Raw genomic sequence first — 13,375 nt, 5'->3', positions numbered from 1 at the left:
ACTTAGTGTTAGCCTATAAATCTGCAACTGTTCTATTTACTCGCAAGTTCAGCACAAAGATGACAAATTACCGTGCCAAAAGAAAAAAAAAAAACACCTCAAACTGGAGGCAGTAAGACGTAGGCTCTATAGTTAAACAGTCAAAATCTGAATCTCAACTGTGTCCCTCACTACCTGTGGAGTTTGGGCAACTTAACCTCTCTAGCCTCAGGTTCTTCACTTGTCAAGCGAGTATTCTAAGAAGTCGTCAGGGAAATGCAAATCAAAACCGTACTGAAAAGGCACTTCACACCCGCTAGAAGCAAAAACATAGGCGATGACAAAGTGTTGGCAGGGATGTGGACACATTGGAGTCTTCACACACAGCTGGTGGGCTGGCGGGAATGTAAAATGGCCTAGCCCCTTTGGAAAATAGTCTGGCAGTTCCTCCGAGAGAGTTATCGTAGGATCTAACAATTCCGCTCCTAGGTATCTACCCAAGAGAAACGAAACCATGCCCACATAAAAACTTGTGTGGGAAGGTTCATAATGGCACTATTCGTAATAGCCAAAAAGTGAAAACCACCCAAAAGTTCATCAACAGATGAATGGAAAAATAAAATGTGGTGTATATCTATGCAGTGGAATATCATTCAGGGATTTCTCCTACCATGTCTGCCATGGGCATGCAGGAGACCCCAGCAGGTGTCTTCCTGTGGAGGACCCAGGCCACCCCATTCACACTCCCAGGCAGTGGCTTCCTCCAGACCTCTGGCCTGAGGCACCGCAGAGAACATTACCATCCAGCACACCACAGCCACACTCTTTCTACAAGGTCTGACCTCAGTCTTGAGTAGGGAGACACTCTCCATTCCTTCCTTCAGTAATCTTTCCAGTCCTAGAAGTAGTAGCTGCTTCTTACGTTCATTAACACAGTATTCTTTAGAGCCTCTGCCATAACTTTTAGAAATTGGAGACCATTTACTAGTTAATAATTCTTTGTATTAAGTTTTTCCTTCTTCAAATTATCAGCATGAGGTCTCTCTCTCAGGCTGAGACCGAGACTCATACCCTGATGCTTTCTTTCTCTGCTGACATTCTCTGGGGGCCGGGGCACAAAGATTTTAAGCATGTTAGAATTTACAACTAGTGTCTGATTTTTTTCTTTTTTAAGCCTAGGAAAACACAAATAGGTGGCTTTAAATATCACACTTGATAGCCTAATAGAAGGAATCCCGTTTTCCACACAGCACTAAAAAATATTAAAAGCTCATTAGATTATGTTAATCTTTAAAAGATGAGTGGTTGTCTTGATAGCTTACATTTTTTAATTCTTAGAAATTGGAAATTAAAATGTGTTTAATTTCATGGTTATCAACACTTTGGAAATGGATAGGGAATACAGAGTTGTGTGGTACAGAACATTTACCCTTGTTTTCATTCACCAGAAGAACTGGGCTTAAGAACTGCTCTAGTTCTAAATCAAACACGCTAAGTCGGAGTCACCCATCTAAAAAAATAATAAAAAGCAACAAGATCTGTGGTTTTATACAAAGGTCTTTCTGTTGTATGTGGAGATGGTAAAATGATCTTCCATATCCTTATGAGAAGCACACACCCCTCAGTGAAGAGAAATTTAGTGAATGTCTATCACGTGGTAAACAATGTGGCAGGTGTTGAGGATGCCAAGTTAAATAGATAACACCCTAGATATTTAACTATGTGGAAAACAGAGTATTCAATTAACAACTGGCTAAAAGATTTTGAATGCTCTCATCTATGATCAGGTGACAAAGATAAAGAAAAACATTCATGTGGAAAACATGCAAAAAGTTTAACAACTGTTGCAATTCCAGTTTCAACATGCTTAGAAAATAGAGGCAAAGTGGGAGAAGGGCCAAGATCCTTTCCCTCAATGAGCTCGCAGCAGAGCTGGAAGTACACAGACGTAGCCCTCTAACTTAAGACACAACACAACTGAGTACTATTAAAAGTCCTCCAGATACCAAGAAGAGGGTCATGAATTCAGACTCTGGGAGGCTGAGAACTTTTGGCTGGATCTTGAAGGATGAGTAAGTCAGGCAAAGGAGACAAAAGAGCGTTATGAGCAAAGGCAAAGATTCAGGGAGAGGCTAGGAGAGTTTGCATCCTGTTAAATTTATAGGTCTGTTTGGAATACAGAGGCCCGCACAGGCACGGAAGAAAAGCCAACAGCAAGCTGTAGCTTATGATTTTAAAAAGAGTGATCATATGTCTACTCCAAGCCTCCATAACGCAGCACGTTATCATCAGGAGATGTTTACAGCCCTTATGGTATCCCCTCCTCTTCCCTCTTCACCAGCTGCCGAAGAGAAAGTCCAGCTATTAGTGTTAATGAGGAAGATTCACACACACGTGAGCGACTAGTAAAGCGAGGGCTCGTGTATCGGAGTCAGGGCGATTCTCAGTAAATACCACCTGGGAGCTCAAAGAACAGAAGAATTCGTAGACATCAGTACATCCTGCCATGGCCCCGTGCCCATCCAGAGCCCAATCATTGCTCTCTAGGAGCAAAGCACAAGGGAAAGTAAAAGGCTATTAGAAAATATGGGCCATATTCTGTCCTCTCAGGGCGGAGGCAAGTTCTTCCTTCTCTTAATGCAAGTCAATTAACTACTTCAAGTTTGAAGGTTTTAGACAAACAATTAGGAATTCGGAAGCTGTAGAATGCGGTCAATTTACCTATAGGTTAGTTTCTGCCGTGCCCTCCAACCAGGAATGGCAGGGCCTGCATTTTGCTGCTAGGACATTTTAACAACACACGGTTAGACGCATCCCTGCTTTTGCAGATGAAACAACGGGCTCTCGCCTGCAGTTGCAGGATGACTCTCTCCATGGAGACATAAGATGCTTCACCAGTTTTACTTCTTTAATCCTCATTCAATCCCCATCAAATTCATAGCTGGGAAAGTAATACTATATTTTACTGAAGGCAAAACTCAAATACCAAAAGAGAAAATGTCCAAACAATGCAGGCCCAGAACCCAGCCACAAACCAGACGTTGACAATACTTCTACATTCTCCTGACAGAAACAGTGAGACTGACAACTCAGACTGAGGTCTGCCTAGCAGGGGGGAGTAGGGATGCAGGGTGACAGACCTATCGTCTTCCTACTGAAGGCAGCCGTGGAGGGGACCACACAGGAGACATCAAGAGCCATTATGCCAAGGAAAATGGCCTAAGGTGCCACATATTAAAAAATGAAGTCTTGGGGTGCCTGGGTGGCTCAGTTGGTTGAGCGTCTGCCTTCGGCTCAGGTCATGATCCCAGGACTATGGGATCGAGCCCTGCATTGGGCTCCCTGCTCAGCGGGGAGCCTGCCTCTCCCTCTCCCTCTGCCTGCCGCTCCCCCTGCTTGCGCACTCACTCTCTCTCAAATAAACAAAATCTTAAAATAAAATCTAAAAAAAATTAAAAAAGAAGAAGAAGGCTTAGGTCTTACAGGTCCCAGAACTTTCAGGCATTTGAGATTTCCCACCTTGGATTGTCCCAGATGTAATAACATGCTGCATAAACACATAAATTAAACAGTATGATAAGAAAAAAGGATTCCTTGCTCAAATGTGTTGGAGAATCACTAGGTTAAACAGAACTAGTTCCTTTTCTGTAGGATTGCTCAGGACCTTTAACTGCTAATGTAGTCAGAAAACTCAAAGAGGGGGACACCCGGGTGGCTCAGTCAGCTGAGCGTCTGCCTTCAGCTCAGTTCATGATCCTGGGGTCTTGGGATCGAGCCCCACATCGGGAGCCAGCTTTTCCTTCTTCCTCTGCCTGCCACTCTCCCTGCTTGTGCTCATGCCCTCTCTCTCTGGCAAATAAATGAAATCTCTAAAAAAAAAAAAAAATTTTTTTTTAAGAAAACTCAAAGAGGAAAAAATTATACAGCATTCCCAAAACTTATTTTGCGCTCTCCTCTCACAGTCCAGAAGAATGTGCTAATAGCTACACCACCGCCTGAGAGAATGCTGAAGTTCAAGGGCAGGAGTTTAAACCCAAACAGAGATTTCATCAGGAGGTGAGATTATCTGCACAGACAGAAGTGCCACATTACCACTCGCCTTTATTTAAGAGAAACAAGGGCGCCTGGGTGGCTCAGTTGGTTAAGCGTCTGCCTTCAGCTCAGGTCATGATCCCAGGGTCCTGGGATCAAGTTCCGCATCGGGCTCCCTGCTCCACAGGGAGTCTGCTTCTCCTTCTGCCCTTCCTCCCACACGTTCTCTCAGTCTCTCTCTCTTTCAAATAAATAAGTAAAAATTTTTTAAAAATAAGAGAAACAAGGCTGAACTCATTACCCTTTGGTGGTCGTCTCTGTAGGACTCCTGCTGTACCATTTCCAAAAGGTTCAAAGCCAACTGCTGCCTCGAGGGACCTTCTTCCTCCACGGATATACAGTCTTCCAAGGCGGTAGAAGACAGTATCTGCAGAAGTGGCATCACTAGTACCAGGGATGACCTTGGGATTTTCTGACCCTCAGCAACAGAGAGGAGCTTCAAAGCTATTCATCAAAACAATTCACATTTTAAAAATTACTACCACAATCAAGAAAGGCTATTTTGTTTAAGAGTGATATGCAAAAAGTTTTCTTACCCTTTACAACTGGGTCAGACACATAACGAAGACAATGAATCTTATCATTTCAGAAAGGAACATAAAAATTAACTATTATCTAAAATAAGCTGTTAATGTCTGTACCTGATAACTTCAGAATACTCAGAGAAAATACATACCGTAAAGTATAAACCAGCTCTTTAAGTAAATATGACTTTCTTTAAAATACAATTCAACTGGGGTGCCTGAGTAGCTCAGTCGGTTGAGTGCCCAACCCTTGGTTTCAACTCAGGTCATGACTTCAGGGTCCTGAGATCAAGGCCCACATCGGGCTCCATGCTCAGTGCAGAGTCCACTTGGGATTCTCTCTCCCTCTCCCTCTGCCCTTCCCCTTCTACACCTCCCCCACATGCATGCTCTATTTCTCTCTAATAAATAAATAATTTAAAAATAAATAAAATACAATTCAACTTTTGTCCTTATATTGTCAGGTCCTTCCACTACCCTCAACAGAGCCAAGAGACTGGAGTTCCTGATCAGTGGATTTTAAGACCAATGTGCATGCTTCCCTTATAGACCCAGGTGAGAATTACTTTGAGATGCATTAGTAAAGGAGGTGAAGCAGGGATGTCCTTCACTGTAATTGCTAAAAAGCAAATCAGGAAAAGTCTGAAAGTCCATAACCAGCAACAATCAAACCCATATTCATAAACGATTCTTTTTTTTTTTAAACATGGACACTCAACTCGCATCAGAAATACACAGGCAAATGTGCGATAACTTAGCCACATGTATAATCTCCCTTACACCCTTAACAGAATGAGTTAAAGCAGAAATACGTTTTTCCCAATTATTAGATGAACCCTAATTTACTAAAAGATGTTATTCATGGGCTTCCAAGCTAGATTATCAATCATCGATTTCCCCACAACACCAAAAAAAAGTCTACAAGTCTTAAGTCATGTCAGTGAGTTGCCAATATATTCTTTTCATCACTTGGAAGTCAAACCTGAACACGGTGTGAAGAACAAACACCTGTTACCCTAACATTGCTAACTGACCTTTTCTGCCTAAATATTGGTTTTTAAATTAAGTTTTAAAAATATGTAATGCTTCACGAGTGTGCATGTATCTTTGCACAGGGGGCATGCAAATCTTTTCTGTATCATTCCAATAGAAATATGAGTCTTAATCCGTAATTGTCCCTGAGAGAAATAAAACAGGAAAGGTACACATTTCTATCTTCTATATTATAAATCTTCCAGACATTTTAATAAATTGCTATTTACAATCAAGTCTAGTATTAATAATTAAGAAGCACAACATTGTATTAATGCTGTGCATTTTTCAAATTTGAAATCACTAATATCTTCTTGGTTATCCTATTTGAACGCTCTTTCCCAATATACTAAATAGCTGATCTTCCCTACTTTTCAACATAACATACTTGATGGAAATGGTCTATGACTAGATTGTAGTGACGATTGCACAACTCAGTCGGTTCATTTAAAAAAAAAAGCCACTTTATTGAACACTTAAAAATGGTAAACTTTATGGTAAAATAAACTATACCTTAATAAAACTGTTTAAAAAAGAAAACACAACTATGGCTGTCAGTGGATGGAACTGGGGGGTATTACACTAAGCGAAATAAGTCCATCAGAGAAAGACAATTATCATATGATCTCACTCATGTGGAATTTAAGAAACAAAACAGAGGACCATAGGGGAAGGGGGGAAAAAATAAAATAAGATGAAATCAGAGAGAGAGAGAAACCATAAGAGACTCTTAATCATAGGAAACAAACTGAGGATTGCTGGAGGGGAGGGGAGGGGAGGGGGGGATGGGGTAATGGGGGTGATGGGCATTAAGGAGGGCATGTGATGTAATGAGCCCTGGGTGTTCTATAAGACTGAGGAATCACTGACCTCTACCTCTGAAACCAGTAATACATTATATTTTAATTAACTGAATTTAAATTAACAAATGGAGGAAGGAGGGGAAAAAAAACAAAAACAAACCTATGGCTGTCAGAAGTACCAGCCCTGGCAAATTATACCTCTGGGAAGATGCCATGTTCTGCTAGCAGAACAACATCAACAAAAAAGGCAAAAGCATCTCAGCAAGAACCGCAGGAGGAGGGCGCAAATGAGCACGAGGCCAATAGACAAAAAGAGCGCAGGAAGCCAAGGGCCCCTCTGTGTGCTAAGGCCATTCTCCAGACAGATTGTAAGTGGAAAAGCAATTTACCCTCAAAATCATGACAAATTAAAATGTTCACAATGAGCTACACAATCAGTATTTACCTCTCTAAGCACTTTAAAATGAGAGTGGGGCTATATCAGCAGATCACGGCACCACACAACACAATTTAGACAGATCCTCCATCACCACGTAGATGTCACAACGAGTCGAGACGCAACATTCACATAAAAGCTGCATATTAAAGCTGTGACTTGGTTACCAATCAGCCAGACCTATCAACTTGATTTTTTACCATATTCTGAAATAGCACATTGTTACCCCCCACCCCCGCCTCTTTAGTCCCATTCCGCACTCTTAGGACAACCGAGACACTAGGTAAATTATGGTAGGTGGAGCCTTTGCACAAAACACCTTGTTGGAGAAGAAAAACAAAGGTCTATTTCAGAATGATTAATTAGGAAAATTCTAGAATGAAAACTCAAAGTATACAGCACTTTATAGCATAGCATAATACATAGCTCTAGGGACTCCTCCCAACACTTATGTTATATTTACACACCACTCTTGTGAGAGTGTTTTTCTTTACCTAGACTTAGGATTGGCTTCTGCTGACTTGCCGGAGTCTGTAGCAGCAATAAAGCTATTCCAACAGTGACCAGTTCGACAGGAAAATCCTAAGAGAAAAACAAGAGAGGAGTTGAAGAAGTTCCCAGAGCCATTGCTTTTTACCAACATGCATCCATTAAGAGTATATCCAACATGAAAAATCACCAACCTGTCGTACAAAGTTATTTACAGCAAGCCTGCTCCACTGCAGGAAGATGGTGACTCCAGAGCAATCACAAGGAAATTCAAAACATTATATCTGGTCCAAGAGCAAAAGCTATACACCAAATTAATCTAAAGGAGAAAATGCCTGGGCACCTGGGAGGCTCAGTCGATTAAGTGTCTGTCTTTGGCTCAGGTCATGATCCAGGGGATCCAGTCCCTCTACCCCTCTCCCCAACTTGTTCTCTCTCTCTCTCTCTCAAATAAATAAAATCTTTTTTATTTTTTATTTTTTTTTTTAAAGGTTTTTTTTTTTTATTTATTTATTCGACAGAGATAGAGACAGCCAGCGAGAGAGGGAACACAAGCAGGGGGAGTGGGAGAGGAAGAAGCAGGCTCATAGCGGAGGAGCCTGACGTGGGACACGATCCCATAACGCCCATAACTCCGGGATCACGCCCTGAGCCGAAGGCAGACGCTCAACCGCTGTGCCACCCAGGCGCCCCTCAAATAAATAAAATCTTTTTTAAAAAAAATTAAAAATAAAGAGAAAATGCCTTAACACAACAGACAAGTCTTCAAAAACAACCTTTCAAAACACTGAAAAATTACCTGAAATTCTCAAAGAATCCTTCATTTCTGAAAAGTAGGTCAACTGTCTACTTACCTAATAGGGCATGATTTATCTATGTAACTTACATAAAGAACTACACTTAACAAATTTTAATAAATTTTAATAAATCATATTATTTTATTATATGATTTTATTATATTATATACCCAGCTTGGTGCCTGGGTCCCAGGCTCAGTCAATTAAGCATCCCACTCTTGGTTTAGGCTCAGGTTATGATCTCCAGGCAGGGATATCGAGCCCAACATTGGGCTCCACCCTCAGTGGGAAGTCTTCTTTCTCTCTCCTTCTGCCCCTCCCCCCTGCTTGCTCAAGCATACCCTCTCTCTCTCTGAAATAAATAAAACTTTAAAAAAATAAAAATAAAAAAACAAATGTTATTTTAATAAAAGAAAGACTAATACCCAGGGAGGCAGAGAGTATTTTTAAATTACAGTAATCTATTAACAATATTTAAATGTAGCAAAGCAATAACCATAGAAACTGAAAATCATTATTTTTCACCAAGTGTATCAATGAAATGAAAAAGAAAAATGGATGTGAACTTCAAGCTCTAATAAGGAAACTGCAAGAGATGTAAAATGTTATTTGAGCCTTCTAAATAAAGAAAACATTAACATATTCTGGAACTAAAGAAGAAAGGCCCAGCACACTTCAATAAAATTATTTCATTCTGAAATTTTTACAGACACAACTACAGAGCAGAAGTATCTATGAATCAAAGATGAGCAAGAAAAAAAAGAAAGAAAGAAAGAAATGTGAGGTAGAGCCACGTGTTAAGAAAACACTTGGAGAAAACAAACTAGTCTGACAAACTCAGAAGTTACAATCTTGGAGGTGTTATTAACTATGGCACAAATAAATATAAAATAAATAATATATCCACATCTCAGTTTTACCTTTTAAAAAGTGAAAATAAACTGCAAACTCTTCCCCAGTGCTTATTTATGGGCTTCTACAAACCAGCAAAAAAAGAAAAATTAAATTGTTTTAATGGAATATTTTCTAATTTGTGCCTTTGGGCCCATACCCACTCACTGCTTTGAAATATAGTTGAGAACAACAAAGCAACGGCTATTTGAGGGCAATCAATGCATTTTTGAAACCAATACACTTACTGTATATACCATCACATCATTCTTTGCCATGATCTTTTCCTTAATTTCATTTCATATTCTGCATATCCATTTAAAAAAAGAGAGAAGAAAAAAGCAGCAAGGTCATTTAAATTTTGAATTTCCTGGCTACCAAGAAGATCAGAGACAAATGAAAGTATGACTTTATACTAAGGCTACCCGGAAGGCCTTTTTCACACAAGCTATCACTGCAAGGGCCACAAAGTAGCATTTTGGGGTTCTGACAAGGACTAGAAACATGCTAAGTGGATGTAACTTTTTTCTTTTAAGAGACAGAGAATGTGTGGGGTTGGGGCAGAGGGAGAAAGAGACCCTCAAGCAGGCTCCGTGCCCAGCACAGAGCCTGACGCAAGGCTCAATCTCATGACCTTGAGATCATGACTGAGTCAAAATCAAGAGTCGGCTGCTTAACTGACCGAGCCACCCAAGGGCCCCTAACTGGATGGAACTTAAAGGTGGGAAGGCCCAAGTAAAAATGGCATTCTCCAAGAAAAGGGAGCCTGGCCTGTTCAGAATAGGTGAAAGGAAATGAGCTGGAGAGCAAGGCACAAAAACAAAGGAAAGGAATAGTAGGGGATTACAATAGATAAGCTTAAATTGCTTACAGTTCTGAGAAGTTTATTGTGTGATTGATTTTTAATGGAAACCAAATAAGAGTAGCACTTCATGAAGTCCTTCCATAAAAGACTGTGTTAAACATCTCCTATGCCACTTGAAATCCTATACATGGTGCTACTGTAACTCATGCTTTCTGCCCCAGACCAGTGAAAGATCCAGTGGACAGGACAGTTAAAGCCCCCACAGGCTGACGCCTGACAAACTGACAAGCCCATGGATAAATGCTTCCCTCCTTCACCTGGATCCATCTGGAGGATTCTGAGACATATTTCATAATACTTCTTGAGCAATTGGTTGTGAGTAGCACTGGGCAACATGGTAATATTTGTATTGCCTCTCCCACCTCCAGCATTTCGCACTTCTTGTCCCTTTCCCACTTGCTTCCTGCCATCACCCTTGCAAATAAACTCCTGTTGCATAAACCTTGGCTTTTGTGGAAACCCAGGCTCTGCTCTTGATGTTAGGAAAACGGAGGGACTACTTCTGGAGGAACCTAGCCTATCAGAACCTATCTGGAGCAAGGAAGTAAAATACAAAAGAGGAGGAAATGCCTTTACACTGGCCACAGATGTCACAGGACTTTTAATAGCAGATCTTGGAGTCCACACTTCCTGTCCTCAATTCAAATGAGATATCACTGGGCACCACCGATGAAGGAGGCACTGAGTACAAAGACACACACAGTGAAGAAAGGTTAGTGGAATTGCATCAGCTGAGGGTGAGGTCTTCAAGAACATGGGTTCCTGGCCTTCCTAAAGATGGGCTGTTTAGCTCTTGCTTCACTTTGACAGCTATCCAGTCTCCTCACAATCAGTACCATTTCTCCTAATTTTGCTGATAAGAGTAATGGAAAGGACTTTAGGGGATGACCATTCAAAAAGGGCTAAAAATAACTCAACCAAGACTAAATCCACTGCAGTTAACATAGCATAAGGAATGCATCCATTTTCAGAATGCCACAAAACATCTCCAATAGAAGAATGTAAAAACAACAAAGAGGAAAAGAAAAATTAATGTAATATTTGAACTGCATAGCCAGCTGATAAACTCAGTGATACAGGAAAGATACAGCCTTAGCCTCGGTAATAAGAATGTCCTTCTTTTTTTAAGTTTTTTTTTGTTTTGTTTTTTTGTTTTTTTGTTTTTAATTTGAGAAAGAGAAATGGAGCAGGGGAAGGGGCAGACTCCTTGCTGAGCAGGGAGCCTCACTTGGAGCTCAATCTGGGATTCCGCGATCATGATCTGAGCCGAAGGCAGATGCTTAGCCGACTGAGCCACCCAGGTGCCCCAGTAATAAAAATGTCTCTTCTACTTTATTCTGTTTCAAATTACAGTGTATGTAGCACTAAAGGATACAGGTTTGCAACTTAGTTTTTCTAGGCTTTTTTTTTTCTTTCTTTTTTTTTTAGTTAAACCTCAGAAAACACTGGGCCAGAGGTGGGGGTAGAAAATTACAAAACACAAGCATATTAACACTTTTATTCATATTTACTTCCTTCTAAATTGTTAAATACTGAGTAAAAGAAAGACACTATAAATATGATTTTCACAGGCATCACTATTGTTCTAAATTAAAATATTGTGTAATTCCACAGGCCAATACCCCTAATGAACACATGTGCAAAATTCAACAAGGTATTAGCAAACTAAATTCAATCATTTATTGAAAGCATCGTGTATGGTAAGCAAGTGGGATTTATTCTAGGGATGCAAGGATGGTTCAACAGCTGCAAATGAACATGATATACCACTTTCACAGAACAAAGACTAAAAATCATATGATCACCTCAATAGATGCAGAAAAAGCATTTGACAAAACTCAACATTTATGATAAGAACTCTCAACAAGGAGGGTAGAGAGGGGACATACTTCAACATACTAAAGGATATATATATATATATATGAGAAACCCACACCTAAACTTACACTCGATGGTAAAAGCTAAAAGCTTTTCCTCTAAGATCAGGAAAAAGACAAGTATGTCCACTCTCACTACTTTTATTCAACATAGTATAGGAAATCAGAGCCACAGCAAATAGGCAAGAAAAACAGATAAAAGACATTCAAATTAGAAAGAAAGAAAACTGTCACTATTTGCTGATAACATATACTATAAATGGAAACCCTTAACGTCTTCACCGAAAAACTATTGGAGTAAGTGAATTCAGTAAAGTTGCAGGATATAAAAATCAATATATAGAAATCTGTTGTGTCTCTATACACTAAAACTGAACTATCAGAAAGATAAAATTAAAAAAAAAATCCCATATACCATTGTATCAAAAAAAAAAAAAATACGCAGGAATAAATTTAACCAAGGAGGGAGAAGACCTATACTGTGAAAACAATAAGGCGCTGATGAAAGAAACTGAAGAAGACACAAATAAATGGAAAGATATTCCATGCTGTTAAAATGTCCATAATATCCAGAACAATCTAAGGATTCAGTGCAATCCCTATCAAAATGTCAATGGAATTTTTCACAGAACTAGAATAAATAAGCCTAATATTTGTAAGGAACCACAAAAGACCTCCAATAGCCAAGGTAATCATGAGAAAGAAGAAGAAAGCTGGGGGGGGGGGGTTATCACACTTCCAGATTCCAAATTAAACTGCAAAGCTGTAGTGATCAAAACAGTATGATACTGGCACACAAAATAACACATGATCAACAGAATAGAATAGAGGGCTCAGAAGTAAACCCACGCTTATATGGACAATAAATCTTTGACAAAAAAGACAAGACTATGCAATGGGGAAAGGATAGTCTCTTGATAAATGATGCTAGGAAAATTGGACAGCTACATGCAAAAGAATGAAATTGGATCACTGTGTGACACCATACACAAAAATAAAATCAAAATGGATTAAATAAAGCCTCATTATAAGACCTGAAACCATAAAATTCCTAGGAGAAAACACAGGCGTGAGTAATTTGATGTTGGTCTTAGTATTTTTTGAATGTCTCCTCAGACAAGGACAAACAAAAGCAAAAACAAATGAGACTACATCAAAATTAAAAGCTTTTGCAAGCAAAGGAAGCCATTAAAATGAAAAAACAACCTATAGAATGGGAGAAGATATTTGCTAATGACATATCTGATGAGGGATTAACGTGCAACATGTAAAAAGAACTATATTTTTACATGTTTCCTATATCTTATCTCTAAAATATTATTTATCACATAAAGCATATATATCTAATAGGTATAATTGTATATAATAATTATACATCTGAATAGGTGTTTAAGCTATATATATAACATGTTATATACTAGAGCTAACAGGTGTTAAATAATAGAGCTAATAGATATGTATAATAGTAATACATGTTATGTAGTAATATATAAGTAATATATATAACACCAATATATCATTATATAATATATAATGTAGTATCACCTATAAAGTCCTGCAGAGGTGAAACCATGCTAATCACAAGATTGA

The 13,375-nt window shown here is 39.3% G+C and overlaps 1 protein-coding gene and 1 non-coding gene across 3 annotated transcripts in view; both read right to left on the bottom strand.

The window, feature by feature from the left end:
• FOCAD (focadhesin) overlaps positions 1-13,375 on the bottom strand; it is a 297,598-nt gene that overhangs the window by 199,961 nt on the left and 84,262 nt on the right. For both annotated transcript variants that reach the window (XM_002918527.4, XM_034663973.1), the window contains 2 exons: positions 7,361-7,448; positions 4,313-4,515 (listed from right to left, as the gene is read on the bottom strand). In XM_002918527.4, the coding sequence (XP_002918573.2) occupies positions 4,313-4,515; positions 7,361-7,448 (291 nt within the window). The remainder of the gene's footprint in view (positions 1-4,312; positions 4,516-7,360; positions 7,449-13,375) is intronic.
• Positions 5,667-5,772, bottom strand: LOC117803161. Its single transcript, XR_004626860.1, has one exon. It is a non-coding gene; the product is annotated as a U6 spliceosomal RNA (small nuclear RNA).

The sequence above is a fragment of the Ailuropoda melanoleuca genome, chromosome 7 (assembly GCF_002007445.2).
Source record: "Ailuropoda melanoleuca isolate Jingjing chromosome 7, ASM200744v2, whole genome shotgun sequence".
NCBI classification, from domain to species: Eukaryota; Metazoa; Chordata; class Mammalia; order Carnivora; family Ursidae; genus Ailuropoda; species Ailuropoda melanoleuca.
This window is presented reverse-complemented; position numbering and strand designations above follow the sequence as displayed.